Source organism: Botryllus schlosseri, chromosome 16 (genome assembly GCF_051294905.1).
Source record: "Botryllus schlosseri isolate E-star chromosome 16, Bs_hap1, whole genome shotgun sequence".
NCBI classification, from domain to species: Eukaryota; Metazoa; Chordata; class Ascidiacea; order Stolidobranchia; family Styelidae; genus Botryllus; species Botryllus schlosseri.
This window is the reverse complement of record NC_137251.1, coordinates 1,405,376-1,417,873: the sequence shown is the minus strand read 5'-3', so window position 1 is coordinate 1,417,873 and position 12,498 is coordinate 1,405,376. Positions and strand designations below refer to the sequence as shown.

Sequence of the window (12,498 nt, the reverse complement as noted above, 5' to 3'; positions counted from 1 at the left end):
TTCACTGTGGTAGCGTATATGGTAGATCAATGATATTGTTTTGAGAATCGAATCACTCGGCCCTACAAACAACCGCTAGCCTATTTTCAATTCCATCCGCCTCTAATCCGCTAATTTCGCGCGTTAAGTCGCACTCAACAATCACCGAAGCGGTGCTAGGATGAATACACAGCTGTCGCAAATTAGTCTCAGCGCATTGTGCTATCAGAACGTAACCAATAGGCCCTTGAGGGTAGCGTTTTGCGGGTCCGGCCGTGTCTTGATGAAAAGGCGCGCGCTGAAGAGGCGAACCGGGCCGTTGTTGAAATATCTCTTCGATTTCTTGAGTGTGCTTCAACCAGCGGATCGACACAGTATCCAATTATAGGCGAACTGATAGACGTTGAATTCGTTAAGGTTGCTGCGAAATTGCGTATTCGGCGCCATGGACGGCGCGTTCGGTAACTGCGTTTGTGACGTCGCGACCATTCGAATACACATTCATATTGAAATGAACCCAAATATGAATATACTATCCAATTGTATATTGAGGTTTTGTACCTTCAGGAAGCTAATACATTTTTTGACCAAAAATATCGAATTTTTTGCATGTGCTGCATATCTCAAAATCGTGACGTGTTTGACAAAAAATAATAATTGTAGATTTGAAATCAACGGCCCCAAATTACTCTCGAGTTTTCGAAGTAAAACTCTGAAATCCGGAAATAAAAAATCTGATATCGGCCGGACTCTACTGACAGTGCTTTTCGGACTTGCGCGGATTTCCGAAACTTGATTGGTTGTTTGAAGTCGCCGCGGTTTGAAAATATTTAGAAACTCGACACCTTTATGACTAGGGTCGTGACGATTCACTTCCGAGATATCAAATCCGTTGGAAAACTACAAATTTTCAGCTTTTTTCAAAGTAGATTAGAATTAGAATGACTGAATTCGCAAAGGAAATTAATTTCATTTCAGAATAAGAAAGAAATTCGACAAAAATCAACTTCGTATCAGGCATAGTTGATTCTGAAAAGCACGATATTGTATCGTTTCGCACTACAGTTCTCCTATCGCGTTTTCAGGAAAATCAGAAGTGAGACTGACACATTTCACAAATTAGATTACACTCATTTCCATCTTACAGACTCATTAAACTACTAGAATTGCGTTACTTGCACAAGTGTGGCGGTGTGTGCTTTGTCCGGCGAGCGCCGCCATTTTGCGGCTCTGAATGTCAACGGCGTTGACTCAGCGCATCGCCGTTAATTACTTCCTAATCGCCCGCATTTCGGGTCACAAAACAAATCAAATTACTCGAGAACTTGCGTTCGCCGACCGGAAATGAAACGCGACTGCTGTTGAATCTCTTTCCGCTCGCTTGTTGTTTGCAAGAAATCAACGCGATATGGATGTCCGCGTTTTTCTTCCCGTGCATCTTGGGCTGTGCGCGATGATTTCGAATACTAAAATCTATGATCTCCTTAATTTATCATGAAGCATTCTAGACTGGACACTAATTTCCACCTGGTAGCATTGAAACCTTGATTGGCCGTATCGCGGCATACGAAGCATATAGTACAAAACAACCCTACTTTGTGGATATTGCATAACTGTGTATATCAACCACAGCATTGTCGCAAAGTGCAATGAAATAGGTATGGTCGAATCGGACCCGCGGTTCATTTCCGAAATGTTGCGTTATTTTACGCCGGAGGCGGCGAGTTCAAAGCGACTCGCGGCATATCAAAGGGCACGTCCTTGAAGAGCGACTCTGACTCGACAGTTTATTGATGTTTTGAGTCGAGATCGGGCTAATTATGTTTTGAAAAAGTCTTAGTATTTATCTGCGTATTTCCGCTGCCTAACTGACGACTCAACGACCCGTTTTATTTCTCAGAGCAAAGTACCGTACCCCTACCATCCGTACCACCATCTCTTCTATGGATCTTCGGGAGATATCGATTCCAAAACAGGCATGTCGAGAGGTCATCACCCTGACATACCGGCCATGTATTCGCTCCCTGGACAGCTGGGACAGATACCTCACCCCCTAGCACCGTGGTAAGTCTGATTGCTTTTTGACAGCTGTGGGCAGTGAGGGATTGCTTCTATTTTGGAGTACATAGTAGATTTTGCTTGCTCCGAATTATCATGATTTTAGATACCAGTTTTTAGTTTTTTTAGGCCGTTTAGGCCTAGCATTGGGGTTGTTCAAATTTTTTTTTTTCAAGATTCCGGGGATTCACTAATTAAATAGTTAACTTGCCTAATAAAACGCTGCACACCTAATCTGGCTCGATCCCATCTGGTAGATGTGAACGCACAGTAGTTCAAAAATTTTGAATTTGTTTGAAAAAAAAATTAAATTTCACTGTCACCCCCATGAAATTGTTAAGTTGTCTACAAAAACGATGCAAAACAAATTTGAAGTAATTCAGACGAAATTTATTGCAAACAATTAATGCCAATCACCAACGACTTCTCATTTTGAATCCGAAATTAGTCCTTAAATGCTTAATTTTTGCGTACTTGGAAATAGCTACAGTACTGATAATTTTTTGATAAGTACCTCTACTCGGCAGTGTCCGTATTTTAGGTCAAAACTATGCCTAGAAAACTGACTCTTTTACTCCGGAATCACTATTCCTATTCAATAACTAAATGGTCACTAATCGTATGCTACGTTTCACCGCATCTACGTGTTGAAACTACTTGGAGTACTTATCAAATCTTTTCATGCTTCCGCTAGAACTTGTACTTGTAATACAGTAGAATTTTAAGGTACAAACTAAGCCTGTTTTGCACGTTTGCTCGTTGATTGCATTGTAATCCTACCTGCGATCTAATTATCGCGGTTATTCAATATTCGCCTCGCCAGGCAATGAATATTGATTGAAGATCTTTAGCTGGAATACGCGGGATCGGTTTCAAAACGGTGCCTGGTTTCGAGCGATGGAACTCGACACATTTCTCGTCCGCGGCCCAATTTAGGAAGCCATCCATAATTGATTGTTTGAGAGCAATCCGCGCGATTAATACCGCCTTTTTTCGCGGGTGTTTCCGCCATTTTAGCGTTTCAAGATACTTTATAGGGTACACAACGTTAATATATATCCTACTTGTGTAGTTGTAGCGAAAATGTTTTTGGGGAATGAGGAATATTAGAACTTGAGTGTGACTACAATATACAATTCATATTGAAATAAACCAGAATATTTTAGGCCTGACACTCTTCGGAGGTAATCGTCAGCAACTAGTAAGAAATTAGAAAGAGCATTTTGTATAAACTGTTGGGGATTCATTGATTAAATTGTTAGGCTTCCTTAAAAAAACGCTCCACACCAAATTTTGCTCGATTCCAACTGAAGCAGGTGTTCAAAAATTTTGAATTTATTATGAAAAAAAATTAATTTTTTTTTCAAATTTTACTGTCAACCCCATGAAATTGTTAAGTTGTCTAAAAGAACAATGCTGAACAAATTTTGCTCACTTACAACCGGTAGAGGCGAAGTTATTGCTGTTTAAAATTTTGGAGGATTCTCAAAAATAGCCTGGAATGTGGGTGTTCCCAGAATTAATGATGAAAAACCGAAATTACTTCGCTTCTACGGGCTGGAATTGTGTTAAATTTGTTTTGCATCGTTTTTGTAGACAACTCAACAATTTCATGGAGTTGACAGTTCAGTTTGAAAATTTTTTTCAACATTTTTTATAATAAATTCAAAATTTTCAAAATTCATGTGCGTTCACATCGATCAGTTGGTATTGAGCCAAATTGGTTGTGTAGCGTGTTTTAGGCAACCTAACAATTAAATCAATGAAACCCCGGAAAAAAACCTACTGACTACTCTGTACACAACATGAAATGCATACAAGCAGCATTCCACATTCCAACGCCCTCTATTATTTCAGGCCTGCACCCCCCATTTACCCCATCTGCACCGCGTCGACAATGGCTCCCATGCTTCCCTACGCCAACCCGTTCGCAGCCTTCACGAGCGCAGCAGCCGCGGCGGCCTCGAGCATGCCCCGGTTCGCGCACCGGCCCGGCATGCACCCGACCATGATACCTCACCCGGCCCTGGTCTCGAATGGGCCGCTCGGAAATATGCCAAACGGAAAGCACGATGAAAAGTCAGGGTGAGTTCCAGCTACTGTGAATTAGATAATTCTAGTTGTATAATTACACCAATTGAGCAAAATGCCGATAATATAATTTTAATCTAATTTGTGAAATATTTTTATGTTCTCATTTTAATTCTAATCAAATTTCTGGTTTTCCTGAAAATGCTACGGGAGAACTGTTTAGTGTGAAACAAGCCAAGCTTACTGTACAGATATTTATTATAAAGATTTTCGAATTCAGTTAGTCTAGTACTGATGTAATATGTAAAAAACTATAACTGTTATTTGTAACTATAATTCTAAATCCAATGTCATTTGAAAAAAAATTATAGGCTAGCTATCATAGCTGTAATTTGGAAAAAACTGTGTTTTTATAATTATAATTATGATGTAATTGGAAGCAAACTAGCTTTAATTGTAATGTAATGGTAAAAAACTGTGACGCTATAATTCTAATTCGGATCTGATCTGGATAAAAACTTTGTAGCTGTCATTCTCATTTGAATGTAATTTGAAGAAATAAATGTAACTACAGTTCTAATTCTACTGTGAATTGGAGGAATAACTGTGAGTTTAATTCTGATGTTAATGTCATTTGAACAAAAAACTAACCATAATTCTAATGCCATTTTGAAAAAAAAATATCTGTAATTCTAGTTTTACGGTCGTCAGGAAAAAACTTCTGTAGCCCAACTCTAATTCTAATCAGATTTTGAAAAAAACGGTAGCTATCATCTTAATTTTAATATGCTTTGTAAAAAAGCTGTTGATCTATCATTCTAATGCTAATATAACTTGGAAAAGCCGCAAATTTTCTATTCTCTAACTCTGGTTTCAGGCGTCACAGTAAGGGCGAGTCTGAGGGGGGCAGAACGAAACGGGACAGGCCATACGTAAAGAAGCCTCTCAACGCGTTTATGCTCTACATGAAGGAACAGAGAGCAAAGGTGGTCGCGGAATGCACGCTCAAAGAAAGCGCGGCCATCAACCAGATCCTAGGCAGAAAGGTTTGTGAGAGTGGACATATCAGAGACATTTGGGCATATGGTTTAAAATTGCACTTAGATATAGGGCTAATCAATTGGTAATGATTTTATCATATTTCTACTGAGAAGTTCAATTTTTTTGGCAAAACTAGGTTGGAATACTTGTTTTTTACTTGCTCGCGACTCCTACGAAGTTATTTTAGTTTTTCTTTAATAATTTCGAGATTACCCTCCGTCCTGGCTATTTTTGCGAATCCGAAATTTTCAACTGCAATGACTTCGCTTCTACCGGTTGGGAGTGAGCAAAAATTGTTGTGCATGGTCATTTTAGACAACTTAGCAATTAGGGTTGACAGTAAAATTTAAAACAAAATGAATTCAAAATTTTGAAACCCCTGTGCGGTCTCATCTACTAGTTAGAATCTAGCCAAATTTTGTGCGCAGTTATTTTATCCCATCTTGGTTTGTAGACTCTTACCAGTTATACTTAAGTTTTTTGGCAAAACTCGGCCTAGTAGACTTACATATTTAGTTACTTTAAAATCTCTGCCTGTACTTGACTGAAAATGTACACCATTACATTATAAAGTCACACACTCGAGTATCGAGCAACCGTTTATGAGATAGCTCATCTTTTCGACATAAATTTTATCATGCACACCTCTCTGTTTTAGTGGCACAGCCTGTCCCGCGACGAGCAGCAGAAATATTACGAAATGGCGCGAAAAGAACGACAGCTGCACCTGCAGATGTACCCGGGATGGAGCGCCAGGGATAATTACGTGAGTGGCTTTGTGACGATATAGTGTCGTCGATTGTTGGGCTAGACGCGTTGTCTTCTTGCAGGGTAAACGGAAAAAGAGAAAGAAAGAGAAAAACCAGGGAGAATGCACGGGTGAGTTAGCTACTCCGTTGTCTTGTGATTAGGGCCGAGTGTAATGATATGAATACTTGAATCTGAATCGAGTATCATCGTGTCTTATTATCAGATCTGCCCAATCACCGGGAGAGATCTTACTCCAGTTTGGCCCAACCTTGGGCCGGTCCCGCCTCCCCGGCCTCTTATACTCTGGGAGTCCTGTCTCGCTTTGTTCACCCCGACCGAAACTCGAACAACAGCAACAACAAGTACCCGCAATGCAATCGCAGCTACCCAGAATGCGTCTCGCTGTTGGACGAGTCTTCCTGCGAATCTTCCGATTCTGGGGCGAGGTCTGTCTCTCTCTCTCTCTCTCATTTCCTGCTCGCTTCACTCTCACCTCTCACTCTGTCACGTCACAATCACTCGTATGGTTTTCTGAAAGTTTTAGGACCGTGTCGCGAAATGTTGTTTTCAGACTTGTGCAAACTGCCGAATTTTCAAAATACGCAACTGCAACTAGAACTACTCGCTTTTCAGAATTCACAACTACAACTTCTCCCTTTAAAAAATCCGCTACGAAAACTAGAACTACTCACTTTTCAATATACACAACTATAACTAGTAATATTAACATTTCAAAAACCGCAACTAGAACTAAAACTACTCATTTTTCAAAACTCGTAACTAGAACTAAAACTACCGATACTGAATTTTCAAAACTTGCAACGCAAAGTAGAACTACTCACTTTACAAAATGTGCAACTAGAACTAGAACTACCCGCTTTTAAAACTGTGCAGCTAGAACTAGAACTACCCAAGTAGGCCGTCGGCCAGCTAGATAGGCAGTTTGCTCAAGTCTGGTTCGATCGCGAAATGTTGTCACGTTTTCCCGCGTCACACGTTTTCAATGCTTGTGTTTGTGTCTTTTCGCATGTCCGCCATTTCATCGCATCTGCTCGTGTGCACCGTCGCTATTTGGAATGATCACAGCACAAAACCCAAAGAAATGCCGCGCCGTCTTCGGGCTGGAACAGCAGCAGCTTTGGTGCGCGCCATGCAGGTAATACCGGAACGGGGTAACTTTGCTTCACGACTGGAATCGTGTGTTAGACAGAGGGGGTCTGCTCCAGTGGTTTTCAACCGCTATAGCGATTTTTAAATAAACTTCAATGAAGCAACTCATGGCAGTATATTGAGATAAACCTGAATATTATCGGTTGACACTCTGTAATCGTAAGGGTGATGCGTCAGCAACCAGTAGAGAATTGGAAAGAACATTGCATATCAACAATCGTATCCACTAATTATGATGTCACCGGCATGAAATTTCTACTCGAGTGTAAGCATAAATTGCGATTTTCTTCCAAGCGACTAGAAAAATAACTAACCCAGGCCTAGTTTTGGTCAAAAAACTGAATCTCATTATCAGTAGCAGAAGGTTGTTTGGTGGCAGCATCCTCTTCTGTCCGATACTCAGTCGCTTCTTTTGCAGAAGGAAGAAAAAGTGTATCCGATACCAACATGACGACGACAGTGATGAAGATGACTTCAGCCCCTTGAATTCTCCGAACCCCTACCAGGTACGTGGGCATGCGAATATGACTGGGGGTTGAGTTTGGCTTCAAATATAGGGTTAGGTTGATTTACACTTACATTTAGAGCTAGGTTATGTTGGGGTTGAGTTTGGCTTCAAATATAGGGTTAGGGTTTATTTAGGCCTACATTCAGGATTACGATTGAGTTGGTCTTAGATCGGGGGTTAGGATTACGTTATGCTTAGAGTTGATAATTCTAAAGGTCGAATTCGACAAATTAGAAGGTGATCATGGTTTCTTTTCGCAGCCTTTCCAACAGAACCCGTTCGACGCCCGCTCAGTTTCGCCGGCGATGACATCGTCAACGAACGGGGAATTCCCGCCGACAGTGACGCCATCCGATCGAAACCAGCCGGACTCGAGGCCCGAGATCAAGCAGGAGTATCGATCGTCGCCACCAGCAAGTCACGTGAGTCTACTAGCAGATCTTCATAGAATTTCATTAAAATACTATGTTTTGTGTGAAAAGGGATGCAGAAATTTATATAGTAGGAAAAATTTAGAATTTGAAAAAAATAAAAATTTCCTAAAAATACTATCGATCCAAATTAGACTATAATGGGTAATATATGATACAGAGTGTAGTAGTACAGGTCGCAGTGAGCTGTTTTTGGTAAATCCTGACTGGATAAGTGGATATATATGATCTTCGCAGTATTTCAGTGAATATACAGATAAGATATTTTGTATAAAAAATTTGGAATTTAAAAAATTTAACAATTGAAAAAAGGAATATCTGAAAATTCTATCGTTGCAAATTAGACTATTATGAATAATATATCGTACAGAATGCACTACTAATACTTCCGTAATAGAATTTTATGGAAATCGGTGATTTGTATGAAAAGAGATGGAAAATTCAGAAGTTTCAAAGGTTTAAAAAACATTTAAAATACCATTAATCTGAATTACACTACAATGGATAATATATCGTACAGAATGCAGTACTACGAGTCACAGCAAGCTGTTGTAGATAAATCCTGACTACATATATGGTTTACGTAGAATTTTTTGAAAATACATGTAATACCTTGTTCTTTTATGAAAAGCGATATGAAATTTTATATATTCGAGAAATTTTAGGAAATTTTAAAAAGATCGTATTCCAGTAGTATTGTCAAAATAACTACTAACGTCTTTTGCGTTTTAGGACCAATTCAACGGCAGCGAAAACTCTTTCAAGTCCGACGAGTCGCCGAACAATAACCAAGACCCGCGCAACCGCGGCGACAACAACAATAATAACAATAACAGAAAAGAACGGCCCAATTTCCGGCACGAAAACGCAAACCCCCTACACAGGCAATCTTCTGCGCCACCCGGCCCGTTCCGAAAAAGCAACGGCCAGGACAGTAACGCCCCCGGCCCGTCTGGTATCAATTCCCGGCGACATTCGGACATGCCGGGGCATGAATCTAGCGGACATTCCAGCGATAACTCGCCGAGGACTCACTCTGGGGGGGTGTACGGTAAAGGGCCGCAACCTTCGCCACTGTATTCGCAAGGTGGCATGTATTTACCGCACCATCAAAACGGGGGTAACCCCTTGCTGCCTTTGTCACCCCCCTACAACCACAGCCCCCACGGAGGCCCGTTCATGCCTATCTCACCTTACCTGTCCTCGTTGGCTTTTCCACCGTCCCCCCTAGGCAGTCCTGTGTTGTCGATATTTAAAGGCATGGCGCAGTCCGGGGTTTCTAGTAATAATTCAAGCGCAAATCATGCCAGGGGGTCCACGGGTGCGGTGGTCGAAGGAAAATCATAAAGTGTCCGGTTTTTGACGCTGTTGCATGGTCGTGGATATGTTCCAATGCGGGCAGGCGGACTGTTTTTTATTTAGTTTTACTCTATCTCTGGGAATGTGGGGGGTGCCGCGCCCTTTTTACCCCGTTTTCTACCTATCCTTATTGTGATTTTGCTACGAAAAAGCAAGCAACCCCTATTCCCCGATCGTGAAACGTGGTTTTCCGTTCAATCCAACTGTTTTGTCGCTGAGGGCTGGTTGCCATGATTTGAGTACGCGAATCTGAAACGGGTATTAATTCTAATTATTCGAGTCGAGATGGTTTTTCGAATGCTGAAATTACACGCTCCTTGCCACTACGAGCTGATTTATCACGGAAAATTATAGTTTCGATACTATTTTATACTGTGGACGCCATGAAACTTCGATTGGTGGTATCGCAGCTCAAAGCTACATGCGTTACTGGAAATGAGATACGTGTGAAGTCGTGATCAACCCACAGCATTGCCACAAAGTGCAATGAAATAGGAATGGTCGAAAAAATATAAAATTATCTTGAATGTGATGTAAAACTGGCATTTTATTTTTGTGGTGGCAGAAAATGTGCGTATTTCAACTTTCCGCGTTTTTCAAAACTGTCAAGACTCCATAATTAGTGATGTTAGATTCAGCCCTTTTGAAACACTTTACCAGCAACTCAAAATGAACTCGTTTTTCGGCCGAATATGCAATCGAAACGTGCCTTTCCCGACCGATTGTGACGTTTGCAGCTCGAACAAGCGTTTTGTTATATCACGGAATGCAGTGCTCGCTCGAGCCGCGAAAATATTTTTATTTCCTTTCTTTTCTACGATCAAGTTCTTACTTATTCACGCACCGCGGGACTGCGAATTCTAGTCGCTATTCAAGTGTAGTAGAACCGCGAGATTTCTTATCAACCGTATCGTTACGTTCTTTTCCGTTATTATTTCTGCCCTGTTAAACGGACATCGTCGTGTAGCAGGAAAAAAGAAAGATTTTCGACACTGCAGTATATTTATCACCCTCTCTGCCATATTCTCACGTTTTCGCGAATGACAAATGAAATTATGTTTGAGATTTTAGTGGGTCGACGGAATTAGTGGGTGGCAAAGACTTGCTTTTAGACCTGACTCGTCCGGAATTTTTATCGCGGCGGGTGCGCCGCGGGTTACGTTTTTCGTTCCTTGTTTTTTCTGACGCTATATCGAAATTAAAAATGAACTGTCGAAAACGGTGCGTGTCGACGTGAGACTCGAAATTGCAGTTTTATAATCTGAAATTGTCAGCGTTTCCGGGGTTAGAATGATAGGTACACAAAGATCAAGTTCCGTTAATATCAAACTGGAGCTCATTCTCATCAACACGAGAATGGCAATTCTATGTACAGCAAGGTTGGCAGGTTGCTGTTCTCGTGTAGCCATTTTGAGGAAAATTAGATAAGAATTAGAGCTGCAGTCTTCTTACAACGTAGATTGGAATTACTGCAGTGATCAATAACAGTCACATTATATTTTCATCTGATCACGACACGCACAATGTGCAATGCGATGTAATGAACAGGATAACGGGCGACCACTTGCAGTCTCTTAAACAGGCATCCACCTCGACCAAGTTCCCGATGTCACAGTTCTTTTTCGATATTAATCTCTATTCCGCGGCCCTTTCTTGCTCTTTCCATTCCTTGTGAGTGCGTTCTTTCATCGGGGCTTTTTGTCGCCGTAAGAACAGACGCGAGGTAAGAGCAGCCCAGATAAACCTCCGACGTGGAATCGAACCGGGCAGTAGGCGCTTATCGTCGCCACTACGCTCCAAAACTTCGTAAAGACTTGGGAATTGAGTTCAATTTCAATGACTTCTTTACCTCGGAATCAAAAGCGCACAAGTACAACACACGCGCGTCCACGTCGTCCAAATATCATATGATCGACCGAAAAGATCATCGCTCCATCAAATATGCCGGGCCTGATGTGTGGAACAGTATCCCGCCGGCCATCCGACAGTCGACGAGCATGTCCACATTCAAGTCGAAATACAAGCAATTACTACTAAATAAGCACAGTCCATCCTCAAGATTACCGGTCCACGACTGACCTGTCGATCTCGCTTCCCATGACATGCCGCCCCATTTCTTTTCTCGCTTTCTTTTTCTATACTATCTTCTTTACTTTCATTCAGTGTGCATGCCTCTTCTTTACATTGTCTAGGCCAGGGGTCACCAACACGCGGCCCGCGAGGACATATTTTGCGGCCCGCGACTAGGGCTGGGCAAAATCGAGTACCTGAGTGATTCGATTCTGAATCACGTAATATGCTTCGAGTCGAGTCGAGTAATCGAGTATCACTCATTATGACGTCATAACAGAATGTAAAATTTCAAAGTTCAAATATGTACCTTTTATTCGTCCACAAAGAAGATAATGCCTGTTATCCATCACATTAAAGATACTTTGGTGTTTTTTCGACCATACCGATTTCATTGCACTTGCTGACAATGTTGTGGGAAGATATGACTTCAGCAATATGCTATTTCCAGTAACGTTCCTAGCTCTGTACTATATGTTTCGTATGCTACGATACGACCAAGCAAGGTTTCAAGGCTTCAACAGTGAAAATTAGTATCGAAACTATAACTCTCGGTGATAAATTAACTTTCAGTCGCGAGGAGCGTATAATTTCAGTACTCGAAAAAATCGTCTTTCACTACTCGACTCGAATCATTAAAATTAATACTCGATTCAGATTCGAGTACTCGAATCATTATGCCCAGCCCTACCCGCGACCTGATTTGGAAAAATTTCAGAATAACGCTTACATTTTGAAATGCTGAAATTGATTTCAGTTTAAACATATTGTTGTTGGTGTTCAAAGCAAGCCATTATACTATGTCCGATATCACTATTCCTCACTATCTAATACGTCTTCGTATGGTAATATCATTCCGAAGAGGAAGAATTTGCTGATATGAATGGGCAATGGGCATATTGCCTTGATGTGCAATGGTCCACCATTGCCGAGACTGGTGCGCTTGAAAAACGATTTCGGGCTCTCCAAAAGACCATGCTTTACGAGGAGATAGTTTTCCAGCTAATGGGCTACCGTGTCTAGCTAACCCCAATCTCGATTCTTTAATCCAGGGGTGGCCAATCTGCGGCAGTAGAAGGAAAAGTATGCGGCCGTCGACAC

General features: G+C 41.4%; 2 protein-coding genes across 7 annotated transcripts in view; both read left to right on the top strand.

Moving 5' to 3' along the window:
• Nucleotides 1–10,546, top strand: part of LOC145459004 (transcription factor 7-like 2) — a 45,375-nt gene extending 34,829 nt beyond the window's left edge. The window contains exons 4-12 of one of the 4 annotated variants that reach the window (XM_080337526.1): nt 1,880–2,043; nt 3,895–4,122; nt 4,946–5,114; nt 5,768–5,875; nt 5,940–5,988; nt 6,083–6,305; nt 7,451–7,535; nt 7,798–7,959; nt 8,701–10,546. In XM_080337526.1, the coding sequence (XP_080193652.1) occupies nt 1,880–2,043; nt 3,895–4,122; nt 4,946–5,114; nt 5,768–5,875; nt 5,940–5,988; nt 6,083–6,305; nt 7,451–7,535; nt 7,798–7,959; nt 8,701–9,315 (1,803 nt within the window). In that variant the 3' untranslated portion in view covers nt 9,316–10,546. Of the gene's footprint in view, nt 1–1,879; nt 2,044–3,894; nt 4,123–4,945; nt 5,115–5,767; nt 5,876–5,939; nt 5,989–6,082; nt 6,306–6,945; nt 7,016–7,447; nt 7,536–7,797; nt 7,960–8,700 lie in introns of all 4 variants that reach the window. The other 3 variants (XM_080337525.1, XM_080337528.1, XM_080337527.1) reach the window with 3 other exon arrangements.
• LOC145459003 (glutamine--fructose-6-phosphate aminotransferase [isomerizing] 2-like) overlaps nt 1–12,498 on the top strand; it is a 97,953-nt gene that overhangs the window by 56,943 nt on the left and 28,512 nt on the right. The gene's annotated exons all lie outside the window — the stretch shown is intronic.